The sequence below is a fragment of the Tachysurus vachellii genome, chromosome 15 (assembly GCF_030014155.1).
Source record: "Tachysurus vachellii isolate PV-2020 chromosome 15, HZAU_Pvac_v1, whole genome shotgun sequence".
NCBI lineage: Eukaryota > Metazoa > Chordata > Actinopteri > Siluriformes > Bagridae > Tachysurus > Tachysurus vachellii.
Window position 1 is genome coordinate 6,260,609 of NC_083474.1, and position 23,814 is coordinate 6,284,422.

Here is a 23,814-nt window from a genome sequence, read left to right on the forward strand (position 1 = left end):
TAAAAGCTGGGTTATACGTTGCTTTGTTTATTACTTTGAGAGGGTTGTAGTGTCTGTTCAGGAGGCACGGCCGGGAGATGTCTGTCTCAACACGTACTCTCTACAATCCATGCCCTCAGGGTGTATGGTACAAAATACGAGTCATATTATCAGCCGTATTCACAATCATGGTGTTAACCCTACTGTTTCTACCTGCATTATTACTGTACATGCTGAAACATTTGTCCTATAGTAAATACTGCACATACAATTTATACGACTGTATTCAACATCAATGCATCTGCTTTGTGTTAAAGAGGAACCCTCAGGTTCATATTAAAGGACGTTTAAGAGAGAGCGGCTGAGCTCCTGCACTCATCGAGTCAAAGTAGGATGAGTCAGCGATCCGTCCCAAATTCAACACACATCATACAGTAGCTTACTCAGCACTGCCAACAAAACAGCAGCACAGTGCTGTGAATCCAACTGCACTCATCAGCCAGAAGGATAGAGCAGTAAATCCCTGTCTGACTGGCAACTTCATAATAAACCAAACTCAACAGAAGTGCGGTTTTGTGTCACTGCATGACTTCCTCAGGGAATCAACCTGAAAAACAAAGAGATTCCCAGTGAGGCTGGGAGTAGCATGTGATCAGATAAACTCACTTGTTATGTCTTTTTATACTAATAGATAAGTGAGAGAGAGAGAGAGAGAGAGAGAGAGAGAGAGAGACAGGAATTCTTCACACTGTTACTAATGTCATATTCCAAACATGTTGAAAAAAGTGAGAAACTGACCATCGGAAAAGTGAGCAAAAAAAAACACTCCAGTCTTTTGTACCATTTGTGAAGACAACCGACAACCTTTTATTTATTTGACCGTTTTTTTAAACCCCGAATGAAAAAGGACTGCATTTTTGCCAATGAATTTACACAGCATAGTATTAAAGAGCATTAATCAAAACTTAGCGACAGCGTCGTGAGCGATGCGAGCGTTGAGAGCCTTTAATGGAGTCATGAATTACACCTGCTGCAATACGAACGATTCACTCCAGTGCTATCGTATATATGATACTGTCATGAAAAAGCACTCAGTCCTGGGCTATAAACCACACCACTGCTGCTGGGTTCAATCCTTAGATGCTTAGTCTAATATGATTTATATTCAAAATGTCTACAGACAGTTTAAGGTATCCATATTATGCATTCATTATTTTGTATTTTCTAATTCTTCTCTCCATTATCAGACCAATTATGAGTGTTGTTTTTTTTTCCACCACTGAAGGGTTTAAAGATATAAATAGACCCGCTCCCTGTTTCCTGGGGTTTGTTTATAGATAACAAGCTTCTGCCAGGCATTATGGATCATTTTACCACAGATATTTTTGTTCCAGGAGAAGGCTATGTGTTGTGCCTGTTTCCTGTTGCAGAGTCACGCTCGTTTGACATGTGGACTTACAACACTCGCAGCCTCACTTTAAACCACACAGCAAACTTCTAGCTGTTCTTGGTAGACTATTCGCAATATCCTTCTGAAATACAGCAGACTGACCAACTCTGGGTTTATACTTCATCGATATACTGTATGCAAAAATTCAAGCTCTGTCATAACTCCGCACGTGGAGTGCAAGACAAACGACGCATTTCCTCTGGTGAGAACATTCCAGCGTAACATTCTTCCACGTTAGATGACGTTCTGACAAACTGTGACTCAGAGCCACCTTTTAATTCAATTCCGTGACTCAAGAGGATGCAAACCAGTCAGAAAAAGAAAAAATTCTTTTGTCATATATTAATCATTCATAGTTAGAACTTATTCCCTATATTACTGCTAATGCATGTGCTAATTAAACTAAGTGAAATTTGGGACCTGAGCCAACAAAACTATGACCATATTTCTGGTGAAGACCAATTCATCAAATCAGTCCAGAGGACAACCAGGAAAGCAGAAATGGAACTATTAGTGACTGTTCCTGGAGGCTAACAGCATTGGTCTGGATTCAGACTGATGTTATTCTTTTGACCCCCGGTACGTTTGTGTTCAGTTTACAAACTCATCACAAACTTGCATGGAGAACACAACCATGTTGACTCACACCGCACACCATGTTTCTATTTTTTTTGGTCATTATTGCCATGTTGTCATCCACACCTGCCTCTTCTGTATCCCACAGCATTCCCCTTTCACTCATACAACACATGTGCTGTGGAAACTAATAATATTATCATCAGCTAAAAAAACACTTCACTTCCTAAACAAGTCCGGATTGTGTTCACATTCAAGGGAATTGCGGCAAAGTTCAAGCGCAACCGAACTCCTCTACCTCCTACAGGAAGCCTCGGGTTCAATACTAATACACTTCCTGTCCAAATGACAGCTCTCTCATTTCCTGTTTATCATCTAAACCGTGATCTGATTCAGACTAAACTGCCAGTGTGAAAGCTCCACCATGTTCTTCGGCACTTTACCGTTTTCTAAATTTTGCTACACGGCAGTACGTCTGTTATCAACAGAGCTAATAAATAACGGTCCCATCACCACTCAAGCAAAAGTATTAATGATGTAAAGAATAAAATAAAATGCAGTTAATCAGAGTTAGTGTGATCTGTTACCACAGAAGTGATAATCTCCTCATATCTCAGTAGTTTGTCTTTTCTTTAAAGAAAGACACAACATACTATATTTATTGTGGAACATCATTAAACAAAGTAGTTAGCGTCTGTTATCAGTAAACCTACAGCAATAACAAACAGACATTCCCTCACAAGACTCAATGTAAATGTAAACAAGAAAATGCAAAGACCTGTCGCATGGTAGAAAACTTTCACTCTTTTTGTGAACGTTTATATATGGCTACAATTCCATACAACCCGTAATTCTATTGACCCCTTTAGAAAAAGCTGTAGAAAGACGTCAAATGAATTATTACAATAATAATCTCTTACAGATTTCATAGGATTGTAGCCGTAAATATAAACGATTCTTATGTTAGAAAATGGAACCACTTTATGTTCATGACGCATGCAACATAATACAATGTCTAAAATCTAAAAAGAATGTTCTAAGGTTAGAGAAAGGAAAAGAATGATGATATAGTGGGAATAAAACAGCATATACAGCATGCATGGAAAGCAGAAATCCCTAAATCCCTTTAACACAAGTCATATTTGGCTTGTTCAGTTTGTTCACTTGTTTCAGATCTATGTTTATTATTAATGTCCAGAATCTGACACAACGTTCAAGGTTGATCTTTATAGTTAAACAGCACTTCTATTGAGCTAAGAGTTATGCTAGAAAATTTATGTGCATGCTGTTACTTTTCTAATTGACACTACACTCTGAAAGCTCAAGCAGATCAAAAAGTGTTTACTTAAACACCTCAATAGAAGCAAGAGCGGTCACTGGAATGACTTTTTGGTCAGATTGAAAGGGGCACTGCATTTAAATGGGAAAAATATCCGTGTTAACACTTGAATCTGACTATTTTCTCATTTGGATAGAAAAACAGGAGAAATGCTCTTAAGTACTGTTCAGAATATATGTAATGCACGTGTAAATGAACGTTTAATCGGATTGCAATGTATAGCCATGTACAACATGCACAGTACTTTCAGGATCTGCAATCAGACTGAATTTATAAGGACTGGTTAAAATTGCTGCTGTAAACATACCTAAAGTCACGACAGTGCCAAGTTTAAGAGAACAGAAAGACTCCCCACACGGAGTGAACCCTGAGGACAGGTCAAAACATTGTGGCACGACCACAGGGGACGCAGTGAGCTTATCTCTGTAGCTAAATACAAATTGATCCAAATTTCAATAATGTTAGGATGTAGGATACACTTCATAAGGTGTTTATGGTACACACTGTGATTTTACCTTCAGGCCCAAGCCTATGTATTCTGCCTACAGTTCAGTTCAATTTTGAATCAGATATACAGCTTTTAGATATATAACCATTAATTACAAAAATAGCATGTGTGAAAAGGTATGCATCTTTCCCTCAAGGAGTTAAAAGGAGTTAGTGGCTCACATTAACCAGGAATAGCAGTGTAACAGTATACGAGAGCCCATGAGCATGCTGAAATGACTGATCAACATGCCACAGTGTCTAGGACCAGCTTTATAATCACTGTCTCAGTCAGTGTCACTTGCTCTATGATTGATGCTATGCACCGTGCATAAGCTTTAATAAAAAATAAATAACAACTAAATAAATAAAATAAAAAAGACAAACTAATAATAAAGAAAACTTCTGAATACAAACTGTCAACATTTGGAAAACCATCGGATTGCATTAAACATAAATGATCACAAAAACCAACCAGAATTCATGAATTTAGAGGCGGATTTTACCCTTAAAATTTAATTCACCAGTATGATGATTAGAATTGTAGTTAAAGGACAAAAGTTCACAGTAAGTAATGTTCATTTAATCAGTTTAAATATTAATTCAAAGTAAGTTAAAAGAATTAACTAGAATTAACTAGGATAATTAAAATACCACTTGATATTTGACAGCTTGTTTATGGATTAATACAGTAGTTTTTGCTGTGCTGTAAGAATAAAGACCTGGTCCTGATAAATAAATGCATCAGTGCATCAGTGACATCAGTTGAAAACTGTAGAGAATTAATAGAATTTAGATTAAGACCACTCTGAAGCCCAAACCTAATGTGAACGCATGTGTAAATTTGACATGAAAGCGGTGTTCACATTCATGCACACTTACTTCTAAATCCTCATGGGTGCAGTGTGCAGGAATAAGTGCAGACTGGCCCTTTAAATACAAGCCACGTTTTCCTGATAGGAGAGTGAAGTGTAGTGGAGTGAAGCCGGTGATTCCTCTTTTCTCCTGCCCTTAGGAAATCCTTTGTTAGCGGTAGGTCATTCTTCCCAGATCCATGCCTAACGAGGGCAATTCTTCAGGAGCATGGCAGTCTTTAGTTGTCTTACAATACGCTATCCAGTGATAGTGATAGTGATAGTGATACTAATTATGGCTGCTGCTGCTGCTGTAATAAACCCGGTACAGATTTAGCTGTCAAACTGATGTCTAGAGCGTTGTGTAAAGACAAAGGTCTTAAGAGATGAACAGTTGCTGTCTCCGTCAATAAAGCAAACTCATTTCCTCGTCACAGAAAGCAGGGATGTGGAAAGAGTGAGAGCTTTTCCACTCCCCCTGAGTTTAAAGCGTCTATCAGCAGAGGGATTTCAGTCTGAACACCGCCCTCTAATACTAACCGACTGAGTCCCATTGTAGAAACACGCATGCGCGGAGTATGGACCCTTTTCCCCCTTCCGCCAATAGTAGCCTTTTAATACTTTATTTAAATTTGCATAATTTTTTATTATTTATTGACTGCAGACTGGACTGCAGAGTCACAAATCACATACGTCCAAAAAATAAATATTTATCTGAATACTATACTTCTGTCACAAAGTCATATACTTCAATGATCTTTTTCAACAAGAGATCTTATATATATATATATATAAGATAACATAAGAAATCATTTTAATTGTATTGTGAAGTATCACAATCCATAAACAAGAATGTTTTATCAGCATTTATGAGAAATTTTGAACTCTGAAGTGGAATCAATGAAACATCAGCACAAATAGAGACTAGATTTGTAAAGTCCGTCGTGAGAAACTGTGAGGTTCGCTTGTCGGAGCAAGTATTCCCGAAGGCCGGTATGTTAGGGTGCCAGTATTTTTGGAGGCGAGTAGATATGTGCATGTGACGTCACCTGAATACCCGTGACGCAATTCCCCTCATTGTGCTGAGTGTTTTTATATATCACATGTCCATTTTGTAGTAATTTTTTTATTTTGGGGGCAGGGCTGTGGGAACACCAAAAGTCCAGTAGGTACATCAATTTAAAGCTTTGTCCAGTGTATTACCCTTAAGAGGCTGGACGAGTTTTGTGTAGATAGTTCGAAAACTTGCAGAGTTATAAACCTCAAAATTTTATAATGGGTGTCTATGGCAAAAAAAAAAAGGCCATTTTGAGACCCAGTACAGTGAGTATCGGGACTCGGATCGCTTAGAAAAGTAACAGCAACAAACTTCAGTCTACGAGATATCCGATTTTGGTGCATGTGGCTCGGAAGCCCTAGGAGGAGTTACTCTTTTTAAATTTTTGTCTAAGAAGAATAAGCAAAACAGCATGTTAGCTTCTACAAGCCAACATATTTATGGCAAATAGTGCAAAAAAAAGATATGGCAAAAAATATGGCAAATATGGCAAAAAAAAGATACAAGTGCAAAAAATGGAAATCTCTTGCAATTTTGAGAGCTGTGTGATTACATAGCTATAAATTCCACAGCTCTCCTAAAATGTCATAATTCCTTGACAATAAACACTGTCATGCACAGTGAACGTAAAGAAATATGGACCGAAACGTCTTTAAAATGTTTGTCTAACATTCTATAGAAATTTGCAGTTCACTTCCTGTTTAATGTAGCTGATCATAGCCTATTGTCTAACGTCAGAATAACCCTAGATAAGAAAGAAATTGCTTGTACCTGATGTGCCGCTATCCACTATCCTTTGTTCAACCCCTTTCATCCTTCACTCATATGTGGTCATGAGGAAATAGGTGTTTTGTCATTTTTTTTTGGCTAATGATCTTAGATAGTGTATTTTCACAGCTATGTTTATTGGCAGTCTAAAAGCATGTCATGTATATAAAGCACCAGTATTGTTAACTAGAACTGCTGAAAACTCAGCAGCAATTTCCACAAATACTTTGCACTCAAGTCTACATCACTGAACAAGACCGACATCATGTAACAACTCGAATAAATGTCCTGGTTACATAATTGCACTTTTTGACCATATATTACATTTAGGGAAATGATTTATATTCACACTATGCACCATCACCCAGATGAGTATAGATTCTTTTTTGAGTCTGTTTACTTTCGAGGTTTCTTGCTTGTATTGTCAGGGAGTTTTTCATTGCAACCATCACCTCTGACTTACTGATTAAATGTCCATTGTTAAATGTGCTATACAAATAAAATTGGATTGAATTTAACTGTACCTGACTGTACACTAGAAAATTCAGTCTCTCCAGTTCTTCCTTTTACCCTTACATTTCACATCTAGCAAAGTTGTTTGCTTTTATCTAATGCAAACTGTATTTTTAACCAGAGAGAATTCAGATTTCACTGCAACACTTGAATTTCTAAAGCCCTCAGATGTTTTTACCAGACAGCTCACTCATGTCATAACGATCAATCCTTACCTTCCTGAAAATAATGACTTTCAGGCTTAGATATCACATCTCAATACAAGTCTGAAGACTCAGCAGGAGCTTGCGGTTTACCACAAATCAATTCATTCTGGAAAGAGAAACCTGCGCATTTCCTGAATTGATTTCCCTTCATTGCCTGAGCCCCCCAAAAGTAGACAACACTAATAGGTTCACAGTTTGATTCTAATAGCCTTTGTTTTATCATTTGTCATTTGAAAATGAGATTTACACGTATCATATCAATGAGCATTAATAAGTAATTTGTACCTGAATGTTAATATCTGGAAAATTAATGATCTGCTCACCCACTGGTTTACATGCTGTTAGTCACTTGTCTGTTTCTTTTCATCATCTGCTTTCTATAACTATTATAATCCAATGTAATTTCTTCTATTCAATACCCAAATCCTCTACATAGCCTGGTATAGAATGGGAAATGATCCAGTGGTCAACATGAGAGGTCATGTCTTTGACAATTCTCTGTTTGGAGGCAACATATTTGACAAGAACCAATGTTGGCTTCAATTTCCAGGATAATTTGATGACATATCCTATGAATACAAATTATTCTTAATAATTACATCCTCATCAGCCAACACTATGCAGCTTTTTGATTCTAGCAAGTCCAGCTAGTCTGACCATATTCCGATGAAGAGTAGAATTGAAACATCTTCAAGGTTATAATAAAAATCTAAACATTTTTTAAGAGACATTAAAAATGACTGCGCCCCAGTTAGGCCTACCTTGAGACAGGCGTACAGGCTTGGTGACTGGAAGTCCATCTATGCTACACTGATTTCCACAGGGGTTTAGGACGATTATTCCAGCCTTGTTCTCAATGAAACAGTGCTGAGCTGCAACTCCAGGACCCTGGATATTGATGTCCACAGCTTCATGGCCCAGTGTAGTCTTCCCTACAAAAAAAAATCATATTTAATTTATTTGCCATTAATAGTATAACAATAAGGGGGCACGGTGGCTTAGTGGTTAGCACGTTCGCCTCACACCTCCAGGGTTGGGGGGTCGATTCCCACCTCCGCCTGGTGTGTGTGGAGTTTGCATGTTCTCCCCGTGCCTCGGGGGTTTCCTCCGGGTACTCCGGTTTCCTCCCCCGGTCCAAAGACATACATGGTAGGTTGATTGGCATCTCTGGAAAATTGTCTGTAGTGTGTGAGTGTGTGAGTGAATGAGAGTGTGTGTGTGCCCTGCGATGGGTTGGCACTCCATCCAGGGTGTATCCTGCCTTGATGCCCAATGACGCCTGAGATAGGCACAGGCTCCCCGTGACCCGAGGTAGTTCGGATAAGCGGTAGAAAATGAGTGAGTGAGTGAGTGAGAGAGTATAGCAATAATATATTTATGTATCTTTGTTTTTGAAAATATTAATAGATTTTACCTTCATAATATGAAAATTTTTATTATTAGGCTTACTTTGCCCTGGCTGTCTGCCTACAAATATTGTGTTGGAGCCAGAAGATTAACTCAGACAGTCTGTCTACAGATGTGTAAAAGCTTCATAGCTAAAGTGTGCTTTTCTCATAGCATATCATGTCTTGATTATGTTTTAAACAGCAATAGATCATACTGAAATGAACATAGGCCTAATAAAGTGTAGTTTGTGATCAGGTAACAGCAGTCAAATTGTCATTAATGCCTTTGCACAATCATTTGTACAGTTTTGGGGTAAACAGTCTGGAGGAACATTATATGGCCAAAAGTATAGGGATACCTGAGAACTGAGCATGCTATTTCATAACTGTGAGGATTTATGATCATTCAGGCACAAGAGTGCAAGAAGGTAGGTTCCGACGTTTGTCAAGAAGACTGTGCCAAAAGTCAGTGTTCCGGTCCATCCCAAAGATTTGGTGGGATTGAGGTCAGAGCTCTGTAAAGGACAATCCAGCCGTGGAAAATCCATGTCTTCATGGAGCTTGCTTTGTGGACATTGTCATGCTGAAACAGGTTTTGGGTTTGTCTTTCCACTCAAAAGAAATTTCAACTCTACAGCATACAAAAATTAAGTACACTATTGTGTTCTTCCAACTTTGTGGCAACAGTTGGGATAATGTCCATATGTCCTTACATTAAAAGGGAAACATATTTCATGTCACAAAATTTATAGATTTTCAGAACTAAACTGTCCAAGTGAAGGGTTTTTGCAAATCAACACATATATAATGCAGTCATATTCTTTATCCAGTGGTCAGTAAGCCATGGGTCCAAGATATTGGAACTTATAGATTACAAGACAAGCATCATGTTAAAAACATCATACCCTTGGTATAAATTGCTTTTAATACTAACAGGTCAATTTTTAAAACCTAAAATCTGCACGGGCTTCAAACAGATTCACAATTCCACTGTAGGCGAGATACAGTATCTCACCTTCCACACCTAGCATTAGTCAGAAAGGGCTCAGCTATTATGTCATGCAAGACCATTGAGGAAGAATGTCTGCCTTTTTCTCAAAGGGGAATGAATCATGGAATGCTCACTACAAGACATGACAACACTTTATCCAGCACATGGCAGACCGTCTCCAGACCAGGATAAACAAACCCAATTCTGGCAAGGAGAAAACAAATAAAAATTCCCCTCTTTCACTGGCACTGCTCAATCTTCTTCAGTGTTATCAGTTAGATTAGTAAGGACATGTGGAACACCTCAGGCAGGGACGAGTCACTATTTCATTCTACAATACCTAACAATGTATTAAAATGTGTAAAATGTTTTTAAAAAAGTGATTTTATTGTAAAACACCATTTTTGTTTTGTTGTTTTTATCTTAGATGTCATTAAAAAATATGTAGCCGTAGCAATGCTACTGAGCAATGCTAAAGAGTATTATATTATATTATATTATATTATTCATTCATTCATTTTCTACCGCTTAGCTATGCTGTATCTGCTGTCTATTGGACATACACACAATGCACCTGGAAATAATTATTTTTCTGTTATCATAAGCAGAACAGTAACATGATTTGTATTAACTGTACAACTGTTTCAGGTTTTCTCAAGACAATCCATCAGGCCTACCTTCCAGCACACCCCTATATGGACATAAAGTGAATTTTAATATGAAAGCTTGTGAACGTTTTCCAGAACATTCCATGGATTTTCTATAGATGGCCAGATAAAGGATTGATAGGAAAAGGCTGGATAGTTCCATTCAGACAGAGAGGGACTTGACAGACAGGTATGAAATGGGTTTATTAAGGAGAAGGTCTTTACAAGGTCTTTTGTTACTGCAGTCTCTGAACAAATGGGGCTGAAGGAAGCACTATCATGCTGTGTTATTAGCCTTTCAGTGTGAAGCTGGTGGGGGTGGATATGAGGAGGGTGAGGGCAGGGTCATTTTGATGTTTCCAGTGGTTGTGTTCTAAGTCTGGGTAGAAGACACGATAGAAACGAAGCCTTTATTTTGTCACATATACATTAAAGCCCAGTGAAATTCTTTGGGGCCAGAGAGCAGGATCAACCATGATACAGTGCCTCTGGAGCAGTGAGGGTTAAGGGTCTTGCTCAGGGGCCCAGCAGTGGAGGTGGAACTTGGCCGTTCTAGGGCTTGAACCCCAAGCTTCTAATCAACAACTCAGTGCTTAAACCACTTAAGCCACCACTGCCCCTCATATTATGTTAAATTTATGATTAATAGAATGTTTACACACTTTTTTCATAAAGAGAAGGAATGAATAATCATCCATTAGGATTATCATCAAATAGTGAGTGTACTTAAGCCCAGCATTAAATTTGGTCTTCAGACACATTTTTCTAGTCACTGTAAAAGAGTGAAGAGTGTGTGTGTGTGTGTGAGGGGGAGTATGTGGGCCGATATTTATTAAATTATATATTCATCCATTTATCTGCAAAACTGGCTTTATCCTTCAGGATTGCAGTAGATCCAGAGCCTATCCCAAAGCACTAGGCACAAAGGAGGGACACATCATGGATAGGATTTACACACTCATGCCCAACACATTACAACTGGAGGCAATTTAGAGTAACCAATCGACCTGCTAGCATGTTTTTGCAAAATGGGTGGAAACTGGAGAACTCAGTGGAATCCCACACAGACATATAGATAATTATTTGCTGTTCGGAGGTCACCAAAGCAGATAATCTGATCTGCAATTTTTTTGATTTGGCACAGGTTTTATGCTGGATACCCTTACTGATGCAACCCTCCCATTTAATCTGGGGCACTGAAAGTTAGCTGATCGGTGGCTGGCTTTGCTCCCTGCCCAGAAATCGAACCCGGCCCGTAGCAATGAGTGTGGGATCCTGCCACCGGACCACCAAGAGTCTCGTAGATAATTATTTGAATATTCAATATAATTGAGCCTTTCTTTCACTTCTAAAACTACATAAAAACAGCAACAAATATTTGACCTTCATGGTGGAGTGGCCATGTGGAATTATTAGAGTCAGACAATGTAGGTAATTATTCATTCATTCATTCATTCATTCATCTTCTACCGCTTATCCGAACTACCTCGGGTCACGGGGAGCCTGTGCCTATCTCAGGCGTCATTGGGCATCAAGGCAGGATACACCCTGGACGGAGTGCCAACCCATCGCAGGGCACACACACACACTCTCATTCACTCACGCAATCACACACTACGGACAATTTTCCAGAGATACCAATCAACCTACCATGCATGTCTTTGGACCGGGGAAGGAAACCGGAGTACCCGGAGGAAACCCCCGAGGCACGGGGAGAACATGCAAACTCCACACACACAAGGTGGAGGCGGGAATCGAACCCCCAACCCTGGAGGTGTGAGGCGAACGTGCTAACCACTAAGCCACCGTGCCCCCCGGTAATTATTCAGTCAGATATTTTTCTGTGGCTGAATATGAAATTGTTTAAGGTAAAAATGTTGTTATATGTTTTCTTAATAATAGTATTAATAATAATCAGTTTCAATAAAAAACACATGTATGTATAATTATAAATAAAATGTGTTATTGTTATATAATAATAAATAATTACATATATTTTTTCACTCCGTATATGTAGAATGCTGTGGGTTGGTGGAAATGGCACATCAAGTATAATTAATTACGTCTGACCAACACTGATCAAAAAATTATTATACCAGGCTAAATGTTTTCTCAAAGCTACTCCGGTGGTTCAGAAGTACATTCATTCTTCTATAAGCATGTCCCTCTAAAAGACAACATTGATGCATCTCAAAAGCACAGTTTAGCCCATTTTTTGCTGATGATGTTCGATTTGTACACATTAGCGGCTTTAAAATGATTATAAAGAACATCCTGTTGAACTCACCCTCAGGCAGGGGCAACAATGTGATGGCTGTGCTGAGTCGGCCGCTCCCAAGACTGACCAGATGGGGGCGTTCTGCTTGAACCTTAAGCCCCTTCCCTGTCTCTATTAGGTCCAGAGGAGTGCTCTGTGGAGGGAAAGACACCCGTCTGAATAAGGATCTGGTTTAATCTGGTCCATTAGTAATAGTATTTAATCATTTTTCACTGTAAAATGCTGCAGATCCATTTTAAAGTGGTGTGCGAATCATCAGTGAGGAAAATTCTGTATCATCCTCAGCACTGGTTTAGCTGTAATTTCTAAAGTAAATGGTACAGCTACATATTAGTAATTGCATACTGTATATATTAAAAGATCCTAAATGGCTTGTAAAGTGAGATTTAATTTCAGTAGGAATCAGTGGCTGAGGATGCATTGTTTATTCCCCTGCTGCTGTGCCTCAAAAGCTGAAAAAAAAAAGATGTAGTCAAGTAAGCTGTAGTTGTCATGGCAACAGTGTGATGGAATAGCTGAAGCTTGGCATTTTACTATCTTGCAGTCACATAATTGTCCTGAAGCTTTCTTGTCGTTTTATTGGGGATTCTTGCACGAGGTTTTTTGTCCTGATAATGTGCCAGATTTAATGTTCCTCTTGTTGAAAATAATCATTTTCCTTTACTGTAAGATCTTTCTTCAAATCTTAATGGAATTTTACTAGTACTTTATTGGAAATAATGTCTTGTCATTAGAAAGTTATTGGAAATTTTTTTTTAAAATTAAATTAAATGAAATAGAGCATTTTAATGCTAATTCTGTGTTCAAAATTACATACTATACATGGCAGAAATATTAAGAGCAGCTTGGTGCTTTGCAAATTTGAGTATATAGTAAATAAGTAACAAGGTAAGTTTTGCAGGCTTTTTTTTATTTTTTTTAATAATCAACACCCAAAATAACAGCACTACCCGACTGTTGTTGTTATTTATGATTTCGGTTGATCAAATTCAAATTCAGGGGGCACGGTGGCTTAGTGGTTAGCACGTTTGCCTCACACCTCCAGGGTTGGGGGTTCGATTCCCGCCTCCGCCTTGTGTGTGTGGAGTTTGCATGTTCTCCCCGTGCCTCGGGGGTTTCCTCCGGGTACTCCGGTTTCCTCCCCGGTCCAAAGACATGCATGGTTGGTTGATTGGCATCTCTGGAAAATTGTCCGTAGTGTGTGATTGTGTGAGTGAATGAGAGTGTGTGTGTGCCCTGCGATGGGTTGGCACTCCATCCAGGGTGTATCCTGCCTTGATGCCCAATGACGCCTGAGATAGGCACAGGCTCCCCGTGACCCGAGTTAGTTCGGATAAGCGGTAGAAAATGAATGAATGAATGAATGAAATTCAAATTCAAATGTATTTGTATAGCGCTTTTAACAATGGAGTTTGTCTCAATGCAGCTTAACAGAACATATACATAAAACAAAAATTTTATATAAAGATTAATACAATACAGAAATGTGTTTGTATTTATCCCCAGTGAGCAAGCCTGAGGTGACTGAGACGATTGTGGCAAGGAAAAACTCTCTTGGATGGTAAAGAAATAAACCTTGAGAGGATCCAGAATCAAAGGGGAGCCCATCCTCATATACAGTCTGATAATTGTGTATTGATAAGGAGGGTGTTGTCCTTAAAGACCACATGGAGTTGGTATCTCCTTTTAGTATGTCCGAATGATAGACATGCACCGTAAGTAGATATTCTCAGTACAATATTTCTGCTGATGGAAGTTCCATCAAACTTGTTTATAAAACACACACACACACACACACACACACACACACACACACACACACACAAAAACACACCTTTGGGATTCTTAAAAATAATTAAATAATAATTAAATTCCTTAATAGATCTGAATAAGAAACCAAATGAGTCTCATTAAAATAATCCAGGTAGAAGGTATAAGACAATTCCAATTAATACAATATAGGTATCTTATAGGAATGGGTCCAAATTATGATGGTGAAATTCTGATTAGATTCTTGTGTAATTTTCTTATTGGAATCTTTTAATATGTATGATATGATATGATATGTAATGATATGTAATATCTTTTTTTCTGTTCTGTACAGGATGGTCGTCAAAAAAAAAAAAGCATTTCACCGCACGTTGTACAGTGTATTGTTTATTGGATCAATAAAATTTTAATTAGAATTTGATGATTTCATTGCAGATTTGATTACACTGTGTACAAGTAAGTTACTTTATATTCCCATTGTATAGCATTCCCATTGTGTGCATTGTGTAGCTATTATCCTTGTGTTGTATCCTTTATAACTCCTTTACTAGTGAAGATGCACTAGAGGATATGTTTACATGTTCCTTTATCTCTGCACACACTCACTCCTCTATCTGAATGGATTAGCACTGACTAGAAGAGTTTACTCTTCTATACTGTCTACATCTGGTGTCACTCAGAAGAGGATGGGTTGCCTTGTGAGGCTGGATTCCCTCAATGTTTCTTTCTCATCTCATCTCAGCGAGTTTTCCCTTGTCACTCTCACCCTTGGCTTGCTCATTAGGGATCTAAATCTACATCCAGATTTCTGTAAAGCTATAAGGACACATCTTACTGTATATATTAATATCAAAAGCAATATAATGGAAAATGTACACATGACTATTATAGCATGACATTAAACTGTCTTTTATATAATCCCAATCTCACCTGTAGCACCTGATGTGTTTGTCGTCCATGATCAGGCGTGTTTCTGTTCACACGGTCCATGTCTTCTGTGTGATTTGTTACTCCCCCTAATGTCTGAGCATCCTGTGAGACACAATGGGCAGCCTTGAGAAATTTGCAACAATTTGTTTTGTGCAAAAGTGATAACAGAACACATCCCTGAGTCTTATTTCAATGTATTCTTATATTATGATGGTTTAACAGTCATGCATTACAGTGGGTCGTGAATCGATTAATGAAACAACCTTTAAACAAAGATGCTTCAGATTTTACTATTCATATAAACTATTCATATAAAATTCTCCTGGTCTCAGCTGAGCTCTACCGAGACCTAGCACACTCACACAAACATGCCGCCCTCCCCAGAATTCCTCCTGACTTACTCACAATCCTGGCTCTGACTTTTCTTTTAACCAGAGCAGACAGAAACAAAGGCAGGTTTAGAAATGGCTATATTTGTCCATGACCTATATAGAGAGATGGCTGTAATTCTGTAATCTGGATAGAACAAAAAAAAAAAAACACTTTTCTGAAAAAAGGATTTCATATGTGAAAGTCTCAAGCTGCATGGATGCTAATACAGTAATTATTACAAATGTCATCACTGTTAATTCAATTATATTGTTATAAGAGAAATAACTGGTTATGTTGAACTGGAAATCATTGGCAAACTAGACATGAAATTGTACATTCATTAGACCACAATAAAAGACAGAAAGGTTTAGTAATAAAAAATAACAAACATAATCGAATATATTCAAACCATCACTAAAGTCATGAAAAAGTTGTTTGTTTTGTAGTAATAATAAAATGTTAGAAATTCTTTAGAAGAGTATTTACTGTGGGTTTTTTCTTTTTTTATTTTTATTTTTTTTTTTTTTAGTTTTAATGAATATGTTGTAGTTATGCAGCATTCTTTATTCAAATCCAAAAATGATTTTACCTTTCACCAGTGGTCCAGCAATGTAATTTCACCACATCTTATTTGTGGTCCTTCAGTCCAGAGTGTCCCTAAATATCCTACAGCGAGTCAAACTAGGTATATTATAGTCCGCTTGTAAGACTTCTCTCCATTCTGAGCAAAGAGGAGCAGGCTTTGCAGCACAGACCTGCCTGTACATGCATCAATGAGCCGTAGCCTGCATTCCAGCCTACCAAAGCCAAAAGCCCTGATAACAGACTCTAGAGAGCAGGTCAAAAACAGCAGAGAAGAAAGAGAAAAAGGCAGAGGATGATAAAAAAGGAAATGGGAAATTCTGAAGCTCAGGCTTAGACAGGGCCAATGTGCAGAGCTAAAGGGAAAAACAATGAAGCCACTGTATATGGGTCAGTAGAGTTCATACAATGAGACACTATTGTAAGCACACAGCATATTCTTCCAATAGAGTTGGGTTTGATCTCACTCCAGAGCCCATTCATGACCACAAGATCATCAGAGCTTATCATCCGTCCATATGCTCCCTACATCCCCAGAATTTCCACACTAGCTTTGTTCCAAACCTCACAAATAACCATCTGAATGATGAGCATTTCTTTTTCCAGCAGCAGCAGCCTTAAAACTTGCCGTTATTTACCCCGAATGCATACAGAGACTTGTCTCGGTTGCTGCGTCAGATCTGTTGTCTTGGTAGGTGGGTGTATGCACTGAGAAAGAGCTAAAAGATATGGTAGCAAGACATGTGGGTCTGGTATAAAGCCACATCACAGTGAGAACACAAACAAGACAGTCACTGACATGCACAGTCCATAACAATGTGGAGCACACATGGCAAATATGCATTCTTCCTTTCAGTGCCTGAGAATATTTGGCCATAAAGAGCATGCGAACACCTTCTTTCCTGATCTCCAGTAAAATGTGAGGGCCTAAAATTGTTTGCTTGTAGAAATGTGGTGTGTTGGATGAGCAGAGGAGGAATTTTCCAGGCCTAAAAACAGCCTAAGAATTCTGTTTTTTTGTTTGTTTGTTTGTTTGTTTTTGTTGTTGTTTGTGTGTTTTTCAATAGAATTGTCGTGCTTTGTATATAATCACTGTAAGTATTCAAGTACAAGTCTTATTTTGGTGTTAAGTTTCATTTGCCAACAAAAGCTCTTAACTCGTCCAGTGCTAAAAAGAACATTCTCAATAACGATTTTTCTTTTTCTGATTATCTGGATAGATACAGTTAACTCCTTTTTTTTGTTTTTCTGAAATTCTTTGTCAAGTTACACTCTAAACTGGTGGTTAATGGCTCATATGAAATAGACACTCAGGGTATTAAAGGCAGGGTCTCAGATTTTTGAGAAACGCTTCAGAAAACTGAGTCGGGCCGAAAACTAAACAAAAATAAAAACAAACGTGTAGCCAATGAGCAGAAAGGGGTGGGTCTTGTCAATATGGGCGGAGAGAGTGTTCAGTGCGCATGTGTGACATTAGCAGAAAGCGGTTTTAACATTGACATGGAGGATAAAAACAAAGAAAGAAAGCGAAGAAAGGCTTACCATAAGGCAAGAAGTAGGACCGTGTTAATATAGGATCAGCTTTCCAGCGCTGGAGAGAACTGAAGGAGCAGGAAGTTGGCGCATATTCACAGATTGGAGTTTCCTGAGTCAATAACTCCTGAGCTAAACGCTGTTACTACACAAATAACACCTCTTTTCTATCGTAGTAATGTAGAGAGGCAGCTACAACCGTGTTTTGTGTAGTAACATTGTTTAGCTCAGGAGTTATTGACTCGGGAAACTCCAATCTGTGAATATGAGGCCAACTTTACTTAAGACGCCGAGGTGCTTTTTTCCTTCTCGATAGGTGAGTAACGTTGGTTTTGTTTTGTTACACAGAACTAATATATGTCGTCCTTTGCATGATTATACCTGTGTGTCATTTTTGCTTGTTTGTTTATCTACAATCATATTGTTCTTCCCTTCAGCTATGATAAAGACACATTTCTTTCCATTAGTTGCCTGGGTTACGTATGTATGTGTGGGTGGAGCTATCAATACAGGGGCGGGACCCATTTGGGTTAGGGGCGTGTTTGTTTTGGTGATTTCAAATGTCAACATTGGCTTTCAAACATCGGAGACCCCACCTTTAAGACTTTGTAGTTTATTATAAGTATTTCTGTTTTTCCTAGCCTACTCAGGACTATATATTCACAAAAATAACCCCAAAACATTTTTTACACAAATGTTTATATCTTCAAAGTAAAAGGTAAGATCAAACCCATTTCAGCAACAAAAATGTTGGCTTGCAGGTAGCACAGTGCCAGAGCAGGTGTAACAGAAAATTATCAATACCTTCTGACCAGCTAGAATGAGAATTTTACAGCGCTGCAGTATATGACTCTGTAATACAGACTCTGATGCGTAAACTAACGTATTCTGACTAATGCACTAGAATTTTCTGAATGAACATCGTTCCACTCAATGGCTTTATGCTGATAAACAGTTAAACAATATATTAAAGTATTTAACATGTACACTATTATTATTGTAGAGAAACACTAACACTTCAGTCCATATGGGAAAATAAGGCAGCGTTTGCATTCCCCCATTCAGAAGAAAGCAGAAGAACAGAATGTTGTTGTCCTTTGGCAGCTCCATGTTCAGGGTCACGACAGATCGTTCCAATCCACAGATTTGATTTTGGCTCTTTTTTTTTATGCCGGATTCCTCTCCTTATGAATCCCTCCCAATTTATCTGGGCAGTAAGGGTTAACCAGTTGGTTGGGTTGGTTGACATGACATGGTGGTGAGAGCATGGGATCCTGCCACTGGACCACCAGGAACCAAAGAAAATAACAGGATAATCTTTCTTACTTTGGGCAATTTTAAATACATATGTAAAGCTTGAAATTGTGATGCTAAACCCAAAGACAGTGAAGGAATTTCTTAATGGCTTACCTACCCAACTGTAGCAAAGGATATAGGTACAGATTACTCATTTCTCATGAAATATGTTAATGATATCATCATTAATGATTATTGTTAATAGATATTGCTGAAATTTGATATTGATATTGATATTACATCTTAATGTTCCTTTCTCAGTCCTCAATCATAGTCCTATGTACAGGCCCTACAGGCCCATGCAATCCTCTAACACAACTTACTCAGTTCCTCTAGAATGATAATTAATCAGCTAATGAGCTGAAATAAATAAGGTTTAGGAAGTGGGTTTTTCAGGAACCAGCTGATCCGAGCTGCAACCTTATGGACTGAAAGGAGAGCAGGGAGCAGGGGAGGAAAGAAGTGATTACACTGCTAGAAATGTGGATATATTACCACTTTATCCCATGCCTCATAATAGTCAGCAGTGGTTTAAACCATGCTGAGAGCATTAGCCAGGACTGGAGTGATGGAGTGACTTCAGTGTATTCCTGCTGCCTAGATAATGGAATTTTCCCTTTGGAGATGGTACGCTGCGTTCTCATGAAATGGTGAACAAAAAAACCAGGAGGGATCATAGGATGGAAATATAGAAGAAATGCCTTTAAAGATTGTTGTTTCAGTAGTCTCATAATAGCGTGCTGATTATCCATCAGTGGAAATTCAGCTAGACTTAAGGAATGAGAAAGAAGATGGAAAGAGGATCCAAGACCTCCACCTGGTGGTGAGCACAGAGCACACGTACCATTTTCACTGGCACATTTTCCATTGCTGGTTGTAAAGTGTTAATAACAATAATACAGGTAAATGATCTGACATGGAAATGTTCATGAAAACTTTTCCAAGTTTCCAATTTTAAAAGAAAGAGCACCACTACTGCACAGCCCATGTTTCAAACTATAATTATAAATAGGGACAAGTGTTGCCTGAGGCCTTTGTTACTAGTTTGGATAGGCCTATTCCAAGCTTCAGAAAATTCGTTTAGGAAGAGGAATCTGAATTATGCAGTGCACCACGTGTAGCCAGGATATTGAGGGGCAGAAGAGACATACTTGACATTTCTGTGAGTGTATGATTATAGCCACACTGGTGCCCAAGGAAAGATGTGGGCAGTTAAGTGCATTCCCTGTTATAAACCATTCCACAACTATGTGACAGAACTGCTGAAGAGGTAAATGGGTACGTCAGTGACTGTGTCTTGCAAAGAAATATGCAGGCAGCAATTTGTGCATTCAATTTATGTAATAAATTGTGGATGACTAAAAAAAAACCTTGTGGTAAAGAAGCAAAATTCTATTTTTTTAACAATGCTTACATATTTCTAAAATCATGACATGAAATCTTTTTGCACACATGCATTTTGATGTTTTTTTCTGCTTCAGTACTTTTTAGACAGACACCAAAATATTGCGCTTGTACAAAGTCCTGATGCTGTTTTATAATGCTTGATGGAATCTTTGGTATTCTGCCATTCTGAGTTTTATTGGGTTTCAAAAAGCAGCAATTTGTCTAAGAAAAAGGTCCATCAAAGCATGTTTATTTAAATGGCAGTTAAATATATGGGACATTGGAAACAAAAGAATACGATAAACCCGGTCGAACGAATGTATAGAATTTCATGGGGAGAAAAATGTAAGAAGTGAGTAAGAAAGATTCTATGCTTCTTATGCAAATGACAATGAACAGGCAATAATTCTTATTAATGTGCAACACTCTTGATTGCAAGGTCAGACCCAATGATTAATGTGATACCCGAGATCTTTTCAATTTCTCTCCAGTACTTAATTAAAATTCTCAACAAACAGCTGTCTAAAACCTTAAAAGCTATCCTTGGTCTTGTATACAACAATGCACAGATAGATAACAGAGGGAGATTCCCTAACTTCCAATGACTTCCAAGTCTCCAGTGAGATTCCAATATGCTTCATGAATACAGAGTCACAGCAGGAAGAGCACAGTGAATGAAAGCCCTACACAGCAACATAACATGGAAACATGTGATCAAGAGAAAAGAAGAAAAAAATAACAGTGGCACAGGAACAGGAAAATAGGAGACTGGAGAATCTATATGTAGACTTCCTGTAGTTCATGGACAAGCAGGCTGTTTCCTGTGAAACCAGACTGGGAAAAATCTTTTTTAGACACTTCAATTCTGAGGTGTTTTCCTCAGAGGTGTTGCTTCAGATAGCCATGAAACATTCACAAAAGTGAGAACACTAGTGGGGTGTCTGTTAAACTTAAGCAGCTTAAGCAATGATAAAATTTACTTTCCATACTACTGATTGGTATGGGATTATCCAAACCTCAGAGAGACGAACTATTTGGACAAAACCACTTTACTTTAAAGGTAAAGAAAAGAAATACATACACATGTACCAAATTACAAGAAATCACCAAAAACATATTGGCTTCTAGTCGAGATCTGCAATAATATTGGATTTTACTTTTGCATAAATGGTGCGTAACGGAAAAGCCTGGCTAATACATTGCTGGCGGGGATTTTGTGATTGGAAGTTCCTGTGGAGTCAGTCTTTCCCTTATTCCCTTAATTAGGGGTATAGGGCAGTGGGGCATTCTGGGAGTGCCGTATTCGAGTAGGCTCTTGCGCAAATGTTCCGTTGACTTTGGCTGTTTGTTTCCCAAAGACACTACGCTCAACAGGCATTCCAGCTCCACCGACACAAAGAGTTCTTTTCAATGCATTTAATCCCTGAAGAGGGGAAAGGGGCCTGGCCCTCCTCCACCACTGGTGGTGACGTGGATATTGTGCACGCGCACACACACGCACACACACACACACACACACACACACACACACACACACGCACACACACACACACACACACACACACACACACACACACACACACACACACACACACACTTAGACACAGCTTTTTGCAACAAAATCCCAGAAGAACTGCTCAAATAATGGTTGGATCTATGATCATAATCAGTTTTGTATTTTTCCTACAAAACTATTAACAGTGTATAACTAAAATATAATGGTTTAAATTTCTGAATTAATATTCTGAATGCTTGTAAGTTTTTTCCTTTTTTAACAGCAGCTCTGACAGGAGAACAGGCAGCAATACAAGTCACAGGTTTGCAATGTGATCATTCTAATACATTATTGCTTCTGTGGTAGCAACATACACAGGGACTGGTATGGCAGATGCTCCTAATAAACAGAGTAAAAATGTGTGAAATCATTGATATGGTGATGTTTTCTGTTTAAAGACATTTAGGTTTGAAAGGATTCCCCAGAATCAGTATATTTAACGGTCTGAGTCATGCTATCCATTACGTGGATAGAGGGCTAACTTATTATTTAGCAGTAAATGTAACTGGAAATGGATAAAAATTGGTAATAAATAAAACTGCGGTGTCTACGGTGTGGAAGAATAAAACATTTTGTCATGTGCAGTCATATTCAAAATAATCAAATATGGGAGTTTTTTACTTGTTTTACCTTCTAATGTTTACACCTGCTTAGTCCATTTAATTTGTGTTTTTCTGTGCTTCCTTGCTCTCCTTCTTTATTTTTGTCTTTCAATCTTCAAGAATGATGCTCTTTGTATATAGTAAATGCTGGGTGTTGTGCTCTTTTTCGAAGATTGCATCTGGCAGACTCATGGATAATTAAGAGATAATTTGTTTATGTTAAATTTACAAAATAATTGTAAACGTAAATTTCAGAACTTATTCTTCTTTATATTTTTTATGAATAGCTCAATACTGCTCTAAATAACATTTCTGTTCTCATTGCCTGCTCTCAAAATCCCATTTTTCACATGTAGAGGAAAAGCGTCCTGTTTTGGTCCAGATCCCAACATTTCTTGAGCAGCATTTGACAAAAGAAAGAAAGTCTCGGTTCATGTTCCTTAATCAGTGCCAAAACCTTCAGAGTCTCCTCTAAATCCATTTGAAATATACTGACAAAAGGGTAGTCCAAGGCCAGGAATTTTGATTGAGGCACAAAGTGCGAGAGAATTGGGACAAACAGCAAAGACCCCTTACAAAGAAAGAAACAACGTCAGGACTCACCTTTTGACCACTACACTGCAGGAATTAGGCTACAATGAGCAAGTCAAGTAAGTAGCCTCAAATCACCCCTTCATGCCAGCGAACACCACCAACAACATCATTTAGTAGAGAATATAATAGAGGAACCACAAATCCATGAGGCCATGTCTGAGGAGTCAGAGAGAGTGTAGAGCCGAGCCATGTTCTGGATCCCGGAATGTGAGGAAGTACTAATGTGCAGGATGAGGGCATGGAAGCAAGTAAAAGGAAGCAGCTTTAGAAATCTCTTTAACTAATGAAAATTTCATCATTCACCTCCTTCCTGGTGGATTGTTTGTGCTGTAAAAAAAAAAACCTTTCTTAAAGCGTACCACATCTCTGAGTATATTTCCCATTAAAATTTCTATCACTTATGAAATAAGTCACAGGATTTTGAGAAGAATGAGATCTTCTTATGCTATATTAGAGATGGACAGACAATGATGTTTAGAAGACAATGATAATGACACAAGCACAGATATGGTGAACATTGTGGCAAGAAGGTAGGACTGAATATATGAATGTCGATCAACTCCAGACTATAGTAGTATAGGGACAAAAAAGGCAAACTGACCATGAACATTTGTGTTAATGATAATTCATAGGAAGGAGAGTTTGTATGCTGTGCTGCATTG

General features: G+C 38.3%; 1 protein-coding gene across 5 annotated transcripts in view; it reads right to left on the reverse strand.

Moving 5' to 3' along the window:
- The window catches only part of phldb1b (pleckstrin homology-like domain, family B, member 1b), an 82,664-nt gene extending 59,422 nt beyond the window's left edge, over positions 1 to 23,242 (reverse strand). For 3 of the 5 annotated variants that reach the window (XM_060888384.1, XM_060888382.1, XM_060888380.1), the window contains exons 1-4: positions 16,194 to 16,319; positions 15,233 to 15,334; positions 12,542 to 12,665; positions 7,990 to 8,160 (exon numbers count right to left, since the gene is read on the reverse strand). In XM_060888384.1, coding sequence (XP_060744367.1) covers positions 7,990 to 8,160; positions 12,542 to 12,665; positions 15,233 to 15,292 — 355 coding nt within the window. In that variant the 5' untranslated portion in view covers positions 15,293 to 15,334; positions 16,194 to 16,319. Of the gene's footprint in view, positions 1 to 4,712; positions 5,174 to 7,989; positions 8,161 to 12,541; positions 12,666 to 15,232; positions 15,335 to 16,193; positions 16,320 to 23,161 lie in introns of those variants that run through there. The other 2 variants (XM_060888381.1, XM_060888383.1) reach the window with 2 other exon arrangements.
- Positions 23,243 to 23,814: the final 572 nt, after the last annotated feature.